This window comes from Typopeltis vanoorti, chromosome 11 (assembly GCF_054136105.1).
Source record: "Typopeltis vanoorti isolate ZY-2024b chromosome 11, IOZ_Tvanoo_1.0, whole genome shotgun sequence".
Lineage (NCBI taxonomy): Eukaryota > Metazoa > Arthropoda > Arachnida > Uropygi > Thelyphonidae > Typopeltis > Typopeltis vanoorti.
In genome coordinates, this window is record NC_143559.1 from 13,654,614 (window position 1) to 13,671,577 (window position 16,964).

The 16,964-nt window shown below is 36.4% G+C and overlaps 1 protein-coding gene across 1 annotated transcript in view; it reads right to left on the reverse strand.

Annotated features, from left to right (window-relative positions):
- LOC150101312 (tyrosine-protein kinase Fer-like) overlaps nucleotides 1-16,964 on the reverse strand; it is a 272,304-nt gene that overhangs the window by 99,317 nt on the left and 156,023 nt on the right. The window contains exon 13 of the mRNA XM_090400764.1: nucleotides 10,442-10,655. Coding sequence (XP_090256890.1) covers nucleotides 10,442-10,655 — 214 coding nt within the window. The remainder of the gene's footprint in view (nucleotides 1-10,441; nucleotides 10,656-16,964) is intronic.

The following is a 16,964-nucleotide window of genomic DNA, read 5'->3' on the forward strand; positions in this document are numbered from 1 at the left end:
TCAAGCAATACTTAGTCTTTATTTGAGTTGTAAGTCAGCAGTTAGAATTGAAGGAAGTAGAGGAAGATGGTTTAATGTTAAATCTGGTGTGAGACAAAATGTACATTATCCCCTTTGTTATTTATTATCTATATGGATCACATTATGAAGTAAAGTGGTATTAAACTTGATATCAGAATTGGAGATGTTAATTTCAGCTCTTTGCGTTATGCAGATGATGTTATATTTCTAAATAAATTCGCTACAAGTTTGCAAGATTCCCTGACAGGTCAGCAATAAAAAGACAAAGACAATGAAAATAGGTAGAATCGTTGAAAATGTCATGCGTTGTGAACAGAGAACCTGTGGAACAAGTAAAACATTTCAACTACTTAGTCACGATTTTTAGTGAAGATGGTAAATTAAATATGGAAATAGACAACAGAATCAGCAAAGCTGGTATGGTAGGAAATCAACTGAATAAATTCATATGGAATAAGAGAGAAATTAGTCGGAACACTAAATTAGCTGTATACAAGACAGTGTTCAAACCAGTTTTAACTTATGGATCTGAGAGCTGGGTCAGAAGTAAAACACTTGACCAAAGACTAGAGACTGCAGATATGAGAGTCTCGAGAAAGATTAGAGGCGTGAACAGATGGCATTAATGGCAATATCACATTAAAAACGAGGATATTAGGAAAGAACCTGACATTGTAAGCATCCAGGAATGCGTTAGCAGAGCTAATCTCAGGTGGTATGGTCACTTAAATAGAATGGGAGAAGAAAGATTGCAAAACAAGTGTTCTCTGCCAGTTTGGCAGGAAAAAGACATAGAGGAAGACCAAGATATAGGTGGATTGATATGGTAAAAAATGCCTTAGAAGATAGAAATATGAGATCTGACAATGTTGAAGCTTTGAGAGGTAACAGATTGATTTGGAGGAAAATTGTAGATAGGAAGTTAGTAATGATGTAAATTTTTCATGTAGTATTATCATATCCTGTACACCCCTTGAGGGTACATGTCAGGAATTGGATGATGATGATTTCAGATTACACCAATAAATATTATTAATAATAATAAATCAAAAGTTTGTTAAATACTTGATCATCATTATCAATATTTAACATGAAGCTATACTTATTTCTGTGTTATGAATATTGTAAAATTAAATCTGTGGTTTGTACTTTTAGTGTAGTAATTTTCCTTTCCGAACTCATTACTTCATTTCCACTATTTTATATTAATATAGGCGGGTGCTTAATAAAAAGTGTCAATATTTAACCCTGCAGAGGTCGCAGTCGAAAAAAGCGCAGCGTAGGTCGCATGTATCTGAGAGATACATTCATTACCAGTATGTGCTAAAATGCGATAAAACTTAAAAAAAAAAAAAAAAAAAAAAAGAACACTGCAAATATAATACATGATGGTTTATTTATTTTCAGTTACAATCTAGAAATTATTGGACAAAGACAAAAAGAAAAAAATAACAACTAAACCAATACTATACTGATATCGGAGTGTGGTATCTCTATATACAATTTACATTCAACTATCACTTTCACATTCAACTCTATCATTCTCATCATCAGACTCGAGTAACAAAATAATTGCTGAATCTCTTCAACATCTGATGGATTATCCAATCGATATATTTTTCCAGCCATTTTCAACAGTAAATAAATAAATAAAACTAAACCAATACTATAGTGACATCAGAGGTCACGGTATCTCTCTGATACAATTTACTATGAAATATTACACACCTTTACATAACACGTGTTAAACCAAAACTAACTGCATAAACAGCGTGGAATATCACTCATGATATATGCAGGTCCAGCTACTCATAACCTCCAAGGTATACACTGGATATGTGTAAGAATATTTATATTAAACAATTTGTTTGTATCTGTCAGATCAGCCATGACCTCTGCAGGGTTAAAAATAGCTATTTTAAAAACAAGGGGTACAATTTATAGAAATGGGTTTAAAAGAGGTACACAAGTGGAAAAAGGTTGGTAACCACTGCCTTAGATCTAGTCCATAGATTTATCATAAAAGGTCAACTCTGCTTGCAACACATCACTCTCTAATTTCAAAAACAGTTCTCATCCTTTATCCAAGTTTTACTATTTGAAAAATCTCTCCTATCTCCATTTAGTAAATACCTCTTAGCAACTATTGCAACCATATTCTTTGCATTCATATACTCCATATCCCAACTACCTGACAACTCTAAATCTTACATTTTCTGGAAACTGAATTTAATTATTAGCACTAAATTCAACTCTGAAACACAGTGTTTCAGAAGTTACTAGGCTGAATGTAAGAATGAACAATAGTAAGGAAACATTTCTTATACAATTAATTGGCTTATCACTGTTCTTTTAAAAAAGCACCACAATTCAAAATTTGTCTTCCCCCCCCCCTCACTCCAAGTATAATAGATCATATGGATTCATTCAAGTGCCACCATTCTGGAGCAATTTGAAGTTATTTTAGCTACACAGAAGAAATTACACTTGTATTTTCTTACAGTGATTACTATACAAAAATTATATTCTTGGTTTCATCCTTTATCCAAGTGTAAGCAAACAAAGTTTGCACATGAAGTAACTTCATGCACAAACCTTGTCATATTTCCACATACAAGTAGTCAAAAGGTGTCACACCTTCTTACTAAAATACTCTGGATTAGAGGTAGATGTTGGCTTCTGCATTATTTCGACTTTAGTATCAATGGGTCTGGCTCCCACTGATGAGACCTCAGTAAAGGTCAAAACTGGTCTGGATGTGTGTTGCATTATGGGATACTAAGGCAAATGATTTGATGTCATTAGCCTCTATATACAAGTAGTCCATTCGTGAAGTTACTTCATGCGCAAACTTTGTTTGTTTACACTTGTATAAAGGATGAAACCAAGAATATAATTTCTTGGCATCTTTAATTTATATTATAACCAAGTGAAAAAACTTTCAACATCTAAGATTAATTTAGTGTTAGTGTTTTTGACTAGTGTAATTTTTTTTTTTATTCTTGTGAGATGAAGAGATTATCCATATTAAGATATTTTAGAAATGAAGTACATATCGATAGTAGCAAAGCTTGGTTATTGGTGTTCATGGCAAATTCATAGCTATGTGCCTTCTTTCAGTGTGACAACTGCATTAAATATTATCACAGGCATCCTTCGGCACTGGTGCAAACCATAGCATTTCTACTTCTGCATATTGATATATCTATATAATATATTTAATATATTTCATAATTGGTCTTTTATAATTATGGAACATTATTTCTGTATTAACACCCAAAGTTTTCATGATATTATGTGTGATATAACACTATTTAATGAAATAATTTAGTAAGGAAGGATAAATATAGATCTGTTGGCCTAGTAACTTTTGTCTGTAGTTATGAGCTTAAACATATATACACATTTAAACTGTGCACTACATATAATAACATTATTATTGTTAAACTAGCACTTCAATGAAAAAGAAAATACCTCAAGAATAAAGTGAACAAGAAGTCAGATTGCTCTAATGTAAGTAACAACTTATGGATATTCCTGCAATTCATTAACCTAATTTATCATTTTAGTGACCTTTAAAAATATTGGCACTCTTTTTTTATTTTCTCCTCTAACTCTTAGAAGCTAACCAATAAGTTTAGTGAATTTTCATAGTAGACTGGACATCATTATCCGCTTGTTGTATTTTTTTTCTAGGATAGTACAAAAGAAATTAGTTTTTTAAATTTTTTTTATTTTATTTGGATGCGATGGGAGTTAGAATTCTTCATCTGATTGAAGGCAAATAAGTTAAAGACAATTCACAAAAACAATGGCTTTCCATTAAAAAGAGACTAAATATAAGAAGTAAAACTACCAATTTTGTTTACAGTTTGTTGTGATAACTCTTTCTCCCTACTTCAGAAATCATTCTTTTGGCCACCGCCTTCTGTTTGCTTGTAGGAAAACTATCATGCTGAAAATGTTATTTACTACTCCTCCTCCCAACTTCCAAATAATGAGGAAAATATAACCAAAATGATTCAGTAATTATAGTTTAAATTAACAATAACACAAAAAGCATTCATTGGCCCAAATAGTAGTGCATGAAACATATCTTCAAGCTAATGATCCTTCAAATCCCTGAACAAAAAAATCGCTTTCTCCGTGACTTTGGATAAACAGTAGATTACTGTAATTATGTTCATTCTTAGGAACAGCACATCTGTTGCAAAATGGCAAACAGGTCAAAGAAGAGATGAGGAAATGGTTCCAAAACTATTTACACAGTGGAGAAAACATTAAAAAAGTTATTATACTGAGAAATACTGTACGAAAAGAAAACAGAAAATTCTAACGTGCGTTTTTTTTTATTTCACTGGGATATCTTTTTTAAATGAGGCAATACTTTTGGAATATCCTTATAACTTTACTATGATAACGAGCAACAACAATAATTCAATACAATGTTAAAATATGACAAAAGAATATGATATGAGGGTGGTCTGAAAAGTTCTCGGCCTAACAATGAAAAAATGAATTTATAATTTAAAAATTATTTTTATTTTCCGACATAATCTCCCTTAAGACTAATACATTTATTCCAGTGATGCTCCAGCGCCACTTATCCTGTCCCTGTAGTGGTTCTCAGTAAGATCTGCAAAATACCCCTCGGCAAGACAAACACTTCCTCATATCAAAGAAAAACGCTGACCAGCGAGGAAGAGTTTTAGTTTTGGGAAGAGACAGAAGTCAGAGGGATTCAAATCTGGGGAATAGGATGGATGTTCCAACAATTCATAGTGCAGATCCTTTAATTTTCCCATTGCCAAAACACCTTTGTGGCCAAGTGCATTGTCTTGATGAAAGATGATTTTTTTTTCTCTTCTGCAAACTGGATCTTTTCTCACGAATTTTTTCGTCTAGTCTGGCTAAAAGATCGGAGTAATATTCTCTGGTTATTGTTTTACCCTTTCGAAGATAATTAATAAACAAAATGCCTTTAGCATCCCAAAACATCAATGCCATGACCTTTCCTGCTGACAGAACCGAACAACTGGCTTTTGTCCACACACAGAAGGTTGGTTGATCAACCTACAGTACATTAGTGGGGGGGGGGGGGGGGGGGGGAAGACTGTTGAACAGTGCAGCAATTGCAGGGATGTTGAGCAGCAGCTGCACGTGTTCCAACGAGCTTAGTACTGAGTGGAGTAATTATTGGTGTTATTTCAGATAAGTATTTCCCATGGAAATATCTGTCGAATACTGCAAAAACCAAAAGTAAAGTAGGAAGAGGGGTTGATAAGGGATGGATCATTAGTAAGTCTAATTGCTCTCCTCTGTATTCAGTCAAGCATTCTGAGAGAACTTTTAGGGGCCCTACCCCATATGTGGGAGCAGAATTCAACAGATGGGCGGATTTGTGATTTGTATAATGTTAACAGCTGTTCAGGGGTGAAGTAACGTCTTGATCGAAAAAGAAATTCTAGTTTTTTAGAAGCTGAGGATGCAATAGTTGTGATGTGTTTATGCCAGGAGAGGTTTGATGTGAAGGTAATTTCAAGAAGAGAGATCTCAAACTGTCCGGAAATTTGGGTATTATAAAAAAGGATACTGGGAAAAAAATTTTTTTTTTTAATGTGAAATAGGACAGAACTGGGTTTTATTAGCATTGAAATTGATGAGGTTATCCGAACCCCATTGTAGGAAGGCTTGGAAATCGAAACTGAGGGTGGTGTTGGTGGTGGTTGATGTTCTGTAGGGTAAGGTTTATCAAATGCAAGCGAGGAGTGTAGTGTGCTGTCATCTGTAAAACTGTGTATTGAATTGGAGGTCAATTGAAGTAGGTCATTGATATATAGCAGGAAGAGGGTTGGTGAGAGGACAGAACCTTGTGGAACCCAGCATTAATTGAATGATGAGAGAATAGAGAGCCATCCACCATCATATACAGTGTGCTGTCATCTGCAAAACTGTGTATTCGGTTGGAGGTCAATTGAAATGGGTCGTTGATATATAGCAGGAAGAGAGTTGGGGAGAGGACAGAACCTTGTGGAACCCCCAGCATTAATTCGATGGTGAGAAGATAGGGAGCCATCCACCAACACACACAGTATGCATCCAGACAGAAAGCCAGCAATCCAACTACAGAAGTCCTGAGTCAGCCCGAATGATGGAAGTTTGCTTAGTAAGCCTTTGTGCCAGATCAGGTCAAAGGCTTTGGAGATATCAAGTGCACCACTTGAGATTCACCAAACTTCTCCATGGCATTTGTCCAGAGATGGGTGACATATGTGAGCAGATCTCCTGTTGGTCAGCAGCGAGAGAATCCATACTGGCGGTTATTTATTAGGTGGGTGTCTTCAAGGTAGTGATGGAGTTTGGAATTGATGATTTTTCCATTACTTTTGACAGGACTGAGGTAAGTGAGATAGGGTGGTAGTTAGATGGCAGTGACTTGTCCCTTCTTGGGAATGGGCTGAACATAGACCAATTTCCAGTTTGTGGGATAGATTCCAGTGGAGTAAGAGAGTATATATAGGTGACATAGGATAGGAGTCAGTTCTGGTGCACAAACTTTCAGGACAATTGGGGGAATGCCATCAGGGCCAGGAGACTTTTTGTGTCTAATTTGGTCAGTATTTTTCTGATCTCATCCTGGCAGAAGGATATAGGGGGTATTGTATGTTGGGTGTCTGGAATAGTTGGGGGACATTTACCATCATCAGTTATGCATGCATTGGAAGCAAAGTGTAAAGCCTGAAGATTGGCTTTTTCTGTGGGTGATGATGCAATAGAGCCATCTGAGTATGACAAGGGTGGGAATAGTGTTGGGCAGAAGTTATGGCCAATTGCTTTGGCGAGAGACCAAAAGGCTCAGCTGCCATTTGGACAGGCTACTAGTTTTCTGCTTTTTGTTCTTTATAACTCTGTTTTGGAAGCATTGATTTTTTTTGCATTTATTTCTGGCTTCGGTATAAGCGCTAAAGGAGGATGAGGTTCTTGATTTCAGCCAATTATAGTATGTCTAATGTTTCACCTGTACAGACTTGGCATCTTTTGGAGAACCAGGGTTTAGTAAGGGAATGGCAGTTCAGAGTATTGTGTGGAATGTGTGTTTCCATGCCGGTGAGGATTACTTTGATAATAAGTTTGGTACATATGCTTGGCTTGGAAGGCTGGAAGCAGTAGTCCAACTATGGGAATGTGGCATAGAAGTTGCGGAGGCTGTCGAACTTGGCACTGTTATAATGCCAAACTACTCTTGTATGGGAGTGTCTGTGTAAGCATTGTTGCATGGGGGAAGAGATGAGCACTAGATTGTGGTCAGAATTACCCAGGGAAATCACTATTTTCATTGTGTATTTGGAGGGGTCACTGCTGAGGAAGAGATCTAGTGGGTTTGGATTATCTGGTATTCTGGGTGGCATCTGAACAAGATGTTCAGATGCCAACCAGAATCTCTGCCTGCAATATCTGTACAGCTGGAGGAGGAAAGCCAGCTAGTGTTACTGTGGACATTAAAATCTTCTAGGAGGATAATTTCGCTGTTGGAAAAGTGGGATTGGAGAAAATCAATTCTTAAGGAGAGGAAGTTAAAGAGCTCAGAACGGTTGGTTGTGTTGAGGGAGCGATAGAGACAGCAAATGAATTTCAGTGGGGAAGAGATATTTTCAACCACAGAAGGTCAAAGTTGGTGATTCTAGGTTGGGTGCTCTCTTGCAAGGTATGTCAGAGTGGATGTATGTGCAGATGCCACTCTTAAGACGAAAGTTGTTAAAGAGTGAGTAGTTCGGAAGGTTGAGATAAATAGTGCTGGGGGGGGGGATGAGATTTGAGTTTCTGCCAGAAAGAGTAGGTGGGGTTTGGTAGACTGAAGGTGGCAGTGGACACTATTAAGGTTGGAGTTTAGGCCACAGACATTGGTGAAGTGGATATGTATGGTTTTATGAGTCATATGTTTGACTGCAAGGGTGTTGTACATTTCCTATGCAGTGTCTGCACTGGTCGACTGCTAATGGCATCACTTGGTTTTTTGTACCAATTTAACTTGACTGTAATAGATAATCCAACTGTTGTCACCATTTTGATGTTTTTCTTTGAGTTGTCTTCGAAGCTAGCGTCTTTGTTCCCTTTGTGCAAATGATAAATCTGGTTGAGCACATATGGGGACAAGCATCTTTGAACTTGTTGATGATCGCTGTTATTAGTTTTGATGTGCTTGTTGGTGTGTCGCAAGTCACTTTTACTAGGCATGGAACGTTCGTTCCACTCTTTCTTTTATTTATAGGGCTGAAACGATGCCACCTGAAAATATTCTTAAAATTGATGTTGCATTCTTCAGCTAATTTGTTGATGTCCTCTTTTAATGATTTTCCATTTTTCTTCAGAAAATTCAAAATAATGGCATTGAATTTTTTTTATTTTTGGCCTCCAAGTCATCTACCATTGATGCAATTAGACCACGGAGTTCATTTGTGGGCAATGGTAAGCTTGCATTGTGCTGGTCATCAATTTGTTCGAGCTTAGCTTCCACTGCACATATTTTAAACATGAAAGTTTCGTTCAAAGCATTCATGTGCTATTCGAGGTTTTCGACACTAACAACTTCTGAACATTACCTATGTTCAGAAGTTGTTTTACCAAAGGGAGGCACAGTGAACAGAAGAACAGCTGGGTAAGCTTGGTAAGTAGCTTTTGTGCAGATTCATCTATTTTGGTGCAGGAAGAGTGCAGCCAGTGGCAACAGAACTCGCAGAATATACCCGTTTTTTTTTTTTTATCTGTGACACCAGTTTTACAGCTGGGGTAAAAGATTTGTTGGCAGCGATCAACGGCACTGTGCTGGCGAGACACAGGATGCTCATTTGCCGTTGGCTTTTGTTGCCGGTATCTCAGCTGCGTACGGTAGGCATAGTGGGTGTGTACACGTGGTTGATTTAGAAGTGGAAAGATAGCTGATTTAATGCACTATAAATACAGGTTGTGCAGAAGTATTCCACTCCTCAGTACCTGCTCTGAAGTTTCCATTTGATGATCAGGTTCAATGAAAAAATACTCACATAATGATAAAATGGGGAGCACAAGTTTAGAAGTAGCTTATTCACTGACGCTGCCCTGGCAGAATCTTGACTGCTGTTTGGATTCTGGTGTGTAATGGTGAATCCAAGTCTCATCCATAGTAATAAATCGATGCAGAAAATTAGTTTTATTCTTGTTAAAACGCTCCAATCACTGTTCAGAGATTTTCATGCGAGTGCATTTTTGATCTGCTGTGAGCAAGCGAGGCACCCATTTTGTGCAAAGTTTTTTCATTTGCAATTCTTCGTGGAAAATATATCCTACACTTTCTTTTGAAATGCCTATAAGTCTCAGCAATTTCATGCACTTTGATTTGCCGGTACCATATTGTGCACTTGATCAATGATTTCTGGTATTACACTTTTTGAACGTCCTTCACGTGGATCATCTTCAAGGCTGGTACGGACACATTTAAACTCGGCAACCTATTTCTTAATTGTCAAAAATGAAGGAGAAGAGTGCCCATAAGCTTTTATGAACTTCGAATGAATTTCTTTTGGCATTAAATCTTCTTTTACAAAGAATTTTATAACTGCATGATACTCAATTTTATCCATTTCAAGGGATACATTCAACACTTTTGCTTCAGACAGCTGTATAAAACAAACTACTTGATAGAATGACTTGCAATTTCACATGCATGCTTATGACAGATATACCAACTTAGAAAAAAAAAATCATGCTGATAGCGTTGCAATCTATGGTCGAGGCTGAGAACTTTTCAGACCACCCTCGTAAGTGGTCATTTTCACTGAAAGGTATACACCAATCCTTTCTTAAGGAAGGATTCAGAACCCCGTATTTCCGGCGTATACATGTACACTATTGTGAGTATGAGAAAAAACAGGGAGACTGACAATGTAATAAGCACAAGTGGTTCCTTCACATATCTCTTAGCAAAATGTAACAATTATAAGATGTCATTCATATATTTAAGTTCTATATGCAGACAGGAATGGCATCCTAGTTAGATCCTTTGCATTACAGATTAAGAAATGATTTGTGACCATGGCTTGCATTAGGAAGTTCCATTATAAGTAAAGAAAAGGAAAGGGGAATTAAGTTCTTGAATTGAGTATAACAATTATTAACCCCCCCCCTTCCACCATGTGATATCTATACAAAGAGTCCTTACAATAAAAGGACTAGGAAGTTACCTTGATTCACTATCTTCTAGAGCTGACCTCCCCACTCATTATAGATGTTACTAAGTGTGAAAATTAGCATAATTTAATAAAAACTATCAAGCTAATCACTGTTTCTATTAATCAAGTATTTAATAATTAATATCGCACAGATTCTCCTTGAAAGTAGTATTTAAAACCCCCTCCCCCCTTTTGTTTTTCAAAAATGAACTTACCTGGCACAAGTTCCATAACTATCATTATTGGTTGCTTCTGAACACAAATACCAATAAATTTGACAATGTTTGGATGGTCATATTGTTTGAGAATCCTTCCTTCTTGAAGAAATTTCTTCTTCTGATCATCAGGAAGAGTAATCCGACAAGTCTTAACAGCTACATCTATCTTTTTTGGATGAAGAATGGCTTTATACACATCCCCAAAGTTGCCCTTTGTTAAAGAAAGGGAGAGAAGGGACAGAATCATGAGTATATTATGCAATTCTTAAGATTATAAGAATGATTTTTGCATCAAACAATGCAAATAGATTTTATAGGCATAAATAATATTCGTATCATGCAGGAAGTATTTGATGTTAATAAACTATATATATAAAGTAGCAAAGAGACAACAATAAAAAAAAAAAAAAAAAAAAAAAAAAAAAAAACACGTTATACCATATGTGCAAGTAAGGAGAAGCGCATAAATAGAAAGCAAGTTGGACACTGGATTCAACAAGCATCTACCAGAAAACTGCAAAAAGTAATTCTTCTGAAGTCCATTCTTATTAGTTTTTGTTCATATAAAAACCATTGCCATTGGTTAATAAATTGACACTGTGAGGATTACAAAGGTGAGCCAAATTATTTTGGTGTTCCAGATGGTGTATTAAACCTTGCTTTCCAACAAAGTGAATTTACTCAGGCCATGCAATGAATATGAAAAATCATCTGAACACTGTAGGACTCATGCATTCAAAAGATTTTAGCTGACTGCTATTTATGAATTTATAGTAATGAATGCACTTATCCATTCATATAAAACATGATATATTGGATATATATTATTATTATTAAGAGAAACCTAAATGGAGTCAGAGACTCATCAAGGAAGGCCACATACTATACGTTTATTCTTGAATTGATTTACACTGCTTGCACTCACAACATCCAGTGGCAATCTATTCCAATTACACAGTACCCTCAGAGAGAAAAATTTAATCCTCACTCCCTTCTTAGCGGCCTTCATTCTCGGCTTCCAAGGATGTCCTCTCATCTTTTCCCCACCCTTCATAAATTGAAATCCTGTATGAACCTTTAAGAAGTTTGTAAACTCAATAATATCACCACTCTTTCTCCTGTTTGCTAGTGTCTGCAGTCTATAAATTCTTAATGTCTTCATAATCAGTATTCTACAATCCTGATATCATTTTTAACACTCTCCTTTGTACTCTCTCCATAATCTATCAGAATCGCAACAGAAACCAGACCAGACATGCACACAATAGTCCAAGTGAGAGGTCTTATCAAGGCCTTGTAAAGAGGCAAAGTGACATCCTTATCTTTACATGTGAATGTTTGTTTCAGCATTGCAATTATCTTTTGAGTTGTATTTGCAATCTTTTCCACATGGCCCCTGAACTTCAACTTACTATTTACTAACACTCCAAGATTCCTAGCCTCATCAGTTTCTTCTAGCATAATCCCACCAATATTATTATTATTATTATTTGTCACCTCCAGGGAGTCCAAAGACTCATCGAGAGAGGGCATCCACTGTACAACTCTACTTCCACCACTCACAATTCACCAACTGACCGCAACTACACCAATGCCATCTACAGCCGAACACCACCACTGGTATTTCCACAGACAATCACATCAACTTAATACAACATTGGATATATAATCATGCCGAAGTGAATGACTTTACATTTACTGACATCCATATTTCCCATGCCCACAATTCCAGCCTATTAAATCATTCTGCAAGTACTGCATATCAGCAGCATTCCAGATTACCCTACCTATCTTTGCATCATCAGCAAATAACTATGTCGTTTGTCAAATCCTTCCCAATATCATTAATGTATAGATCGAATAACAGTGGACCAAGCACTGATCCTTGTGGTACACCGTATTAGGCAATTATTTGCCTGTAATGTTTTAAAGGGTTTAAAAAGTCTTCTGCCCATCTCCTCCTGGGTCTTTCTCTTGATCGGTGTCCCTTTGGTTTATATTTCCAAGTAAATTAATTCTTAAATCTTGCAGGCCATATACCACTTTTTGATATGTCAGTCAGCCATCCTCTTATCCATGCTAATATTCTATAACTCAAACCCATATTCTCCAATTTATAAGTCTACCATGCTGTATTCTGTCAAAAGCCTTAGCAAAATCCAAAAGTATCATAGTATATCCATTCCCCTTGTCTAGCTCAATGGTAACATTGTTATAGAATGTGAGCAAGTTGCTACAACATGACCTTCCCCTTAGTAAACCCATGCTGTTCATTGCAAAGTAGAGATTCACTGCTAGTCCATTTCTGAATGTAAGCCCTAACCATCTTCCAAAATCTTCACTACCAACTCCTGAGATACTAATTGGTCGATACTTGGATACATCTGTCTTTGCACCATCATTGCGCAATGGAATTACCATACATTCTTTCCATTCCTGCAGAATCTTCCCTGTTCTTAGACTTATATTAAACAGCCTGGTCAAAGGAATATCAAGTTCAGCAAAACACTCTTTCAGCATACGTGATGATAGCCCATCAGTCCCTGTTGCTGAATTCTTATTTAATTTGTGCAACAGCTCTAATATCTTGTCCTCGTACATCTGCGTTTCTTCATCCAGTGAAGAGGTAGCAGTGAGCTCAACGTTGCACACACCAGGTTGGTAGGTTTTAACAAAATGGGCACTCATTAGCTGAACAACCTCTTCTGCATCTGTAACCTTCAGGCCATCTGGATATTGGACATGATACACATGGATTGTCCTTTAATTCTTTCATTGTCATTATACCATTTAAAGCATTTTGTAAGTTCTGGGTGTAATTTTTTTTTTATATTAGTATTATCTGTCCAAAGATGAGTAAAGTAATCTAAGAATTCTTTTAAATCTATTTCACAATTTTATTTGCAGTTTCTTTTATATCTGCATTCATGTGCTTTAGTACTTTATATACATTGGGTTTTATTTTTTTTGTAAATATCATCGTTTTCTAGATATGTTACAAATTTTCCCCAGCTTTCTCTGTCTCTTTCTGGTTTCTCATTTAGCTATTGTTTGTCTTTTTTTATATTCAATTTCATCTCGTTTTTTTCTAGTTAACCGTCTTTTAAAGGCCAACTTTTTATTTTCAATTACTATTTTTATTTCATTGTCATTGTAATTTTTTATTTTTATGATATGTTTTGTGTGTCCCTAGATTTTCATATGCTGCTGATGTAATAATTTCTTTTATATTATTCCACTCTTTCTCGATGCCTTCATTTTTCTTGTATTTTTTCTAAATAGTTATTAATCCTCTGTTGATATAAATTTCTTATACTTACATTGTTTAATATAAGTACAGGGGGGTCCCCGGGTTAGACACAACCTGACTTATGAAACAGGCGAGGCTTTCCATACGGATAATTAAATTAATAATCCTGGAACTAGTTTCTTTCGTGCATGTAAACAAACCTGCATTCACCGCATTATTAAAGCAGTTCTTCCAGTTATTTGATAGTCAAATTTAAGGGGTTGGGTCACACTTACCATGTTTCAAGATTGGTTCTTGAGCTGTTTTATTCCTGCTGTGGAACGTCTCGTTGTTCAGAATGTTCAGAAAAGAAAATTCCCTTTAAAATTCTGCTTGTGCTAAACAATGCTTCTGGACATCCAACATCTCCAGATAACCTTCACCATAATGTAAAGGTTCATATGTCTACCACCTAGCACTACATCATTACTACAGCCAATGGAACAGGGAGTCATTTCAGCATTTAAGGCTTATTACTTACGGCGTACATTCCCACGAGTATTCAGGGCTACAGAAGAAGATATGATAACCTTGAGAGTTCTGGAAGAATTATAACATCCTTGATGTCATCAAAAACATTGCTGATTCTTGGGAGGAAGTGAAGCAATCAACAATTAAAGGGGTGTGAATCATACTGTGCCCTCAATTCTGTGATGATTTTCGCGGCGTCACAGAAGACATCGCTGAAGCCAGAAAAGCTGTGGTGGATAGTGATAATGCACTGCAATTGACCATCAATGAAAATGATGTCATTGACTTACTAGAGTCCTATTCACAAGAATTAACCTAGAAAAAACCTTATGGAGATAGAGAAGCAGCTGATAGAAACACAAAAACACGAAGAATCAGAAGATCCAGAGCCAAGAAAGTTTATGACAAAAAAACTAGCTGAAGCCTTTCGTCTCATTGAAGCAAGATCTGCTAAGTTTGAGGAGCAAGATCCTAACATTCAGTGGTTTGCAAAAGGTTTACCGTGCAGTTAGTGAGAACATCAGCTGCTACGAGGCCATTTATGATGAAAAAAAAAAAAAAGAAAAAAGCTGTGCAAACACCCTAGAAATCTTTTTAAAAGAAACCACTTCAGTGGTAAGCTGTCCTCCTCTCCAGAAACAGAATCATATCCTGATTCTCCAGAACCATTTCCAGCTTCTGATTAATGTTAACCCACTTTCTTGCCTGAAATATGTCCCTTCCAGTAAGATAGACATTGATGCAACCTTTAATATTCTTTTTTGAAATTTCTCCTATCTAAACATTTTGCATGAGTTTGTTTTTTATATTCTGTTTGTGTGGATTAAAAGAAAGAGCACAATAGTTTCTGTAACTTATTATCACAATACAGGATATTATTATTATTATTACTGCATATGTGCGGTTCATCAGGGATCCGAGACACATACAAATTCGACTTAAAGATGTTCTCAGGAACATGTCTTGCTTGTAACCCGGCGACTGCCTGTATAAGAAATATACTTATTTCTTATACTTACAGTGCTATAATCTATTATCGATTTTTGTTCTCTTGCGCACATGTATATTTTTATGTTTGTAGAATGTATTCATTATTTTTAAATTATTATATAATCAATGAGTCGTTTCCTATTTTTGTTTACTGTTAGTTCCCACAATTTTTTTATATTAGTATTAATTTTTTTCATTCCTATTCTGGCATTAAGATCTCCAGCTATAATTATATTGTTTCTTATTTAATTTTTCAGATATTCCTTTTAACTCTTTCTAGAAGCCATCACTTTCTTCTTTTTCTTCTTTGGGAGCATACACTCCAACAACTCTTAAATTAGTTTTATTTAATTTTGATTGTACTTCATTCCAGTATGTTATAATGAGTTATTTTTGCTTTAATTGATTTATGGATCCAAATCATTATGGATATATATCATGTAACATGGAAACCAAGTATTTACAGGAGTGATGAGAAATTCAGGTGGTGCAGAAATTCTCAAACTGTGAGTATGTTATTGTTATCCCCTCTTTGGAGGAGGAAGAAATGAATTGTTTCAAATGAAATTACACAATGTTTACCTAGGTTAAAATTTTTCCCCCTTCTAAGAAAAGGAATTAAATAAATATTAAAAATATTAATCCTGGCTGGGCTATCCAGGATTTCCTGTCTTGCCAAAGAAGAGGCCAAAGTGCAAGACTACCAGGATGTTCCCCCCCCTTTCCAGATATCCACGTGAACACACCACAGGGCAAACACTACAGAAAGATAGCGGATCCCAGTGATGGTGACCTGGAACACAGGATAATAATATGTTATTATCCTGTCTATTAAAAGCATAGACAAAGAATAAAGATGAAAAGGGCCAGTACTATCACTTGAAGGTCCCCTCCACCAAGAACAGGTGCCCCACATGGTGGGATCTATATACCACATTATGGATAGTTGGTAATTAGTTTACAGAATTAACAACGCATATAAAGTATATTAATTAAAGATAACTTTAATAAATAACTTCTATATTTCGGCAACGTCACGTTGCCATCTTCAGGAACATAAAGATATGGTATGTGCAAGCAGGCACTAACAAAAGCAAATGAGGAAGAAAGCAAGAAACTAATATTGCTCCTAAAGTCCTAATGGTGCCCTCTGGTGGGCTGATTTGGTTGACTTGGCAGTTGGGCTGAAGTTCTCAGAATGTAAGTCTCCCTCCCAAATTTGGGGTAGTTTCATGCACCCAAATTTGTTGAGGTTAGGAACGTTTTTTAGAGCTGCTGAAGATTCCTTGAATAATCTCTCGTATTTAAACTTGCTGCAGTGTATTATTTTTGTTTTCTTCCAGCGAATTCTATGGTGGGTACCTAAGGCATGGTCTGCCAGCCCAGAGCGGCTGTACTGGTGAAACCAGATGTAGTCTTTGTGTTCTGAAATCCTGATATTTGTTGTCCTGCCTGTTTGGCCAAAGTAGGACAATTTGCAGCTGCAAGGGACCTGGTATACACCAGGTAGGTCTAGGGGAAGTGGTTGGTCTTTGGTAGAGCAGGATAACAAAGTAATCCCTAATTGTGTCAAATTGAAACACCGTTTTACTTCACAGAAAGCTCTGCGCATTTATAATCGCACTAGTTTCGCCCTGTTAAGAGAACAAATTACCGTGACATGCGTTCTCCTTGCCGACGTAAACAAAACCGTACGGGCGCTAGAGGAAGAGCTTTCGAATACACTCAGCCATGATCTTTGGACGATACCTTATGACGTCTCATGCGCAT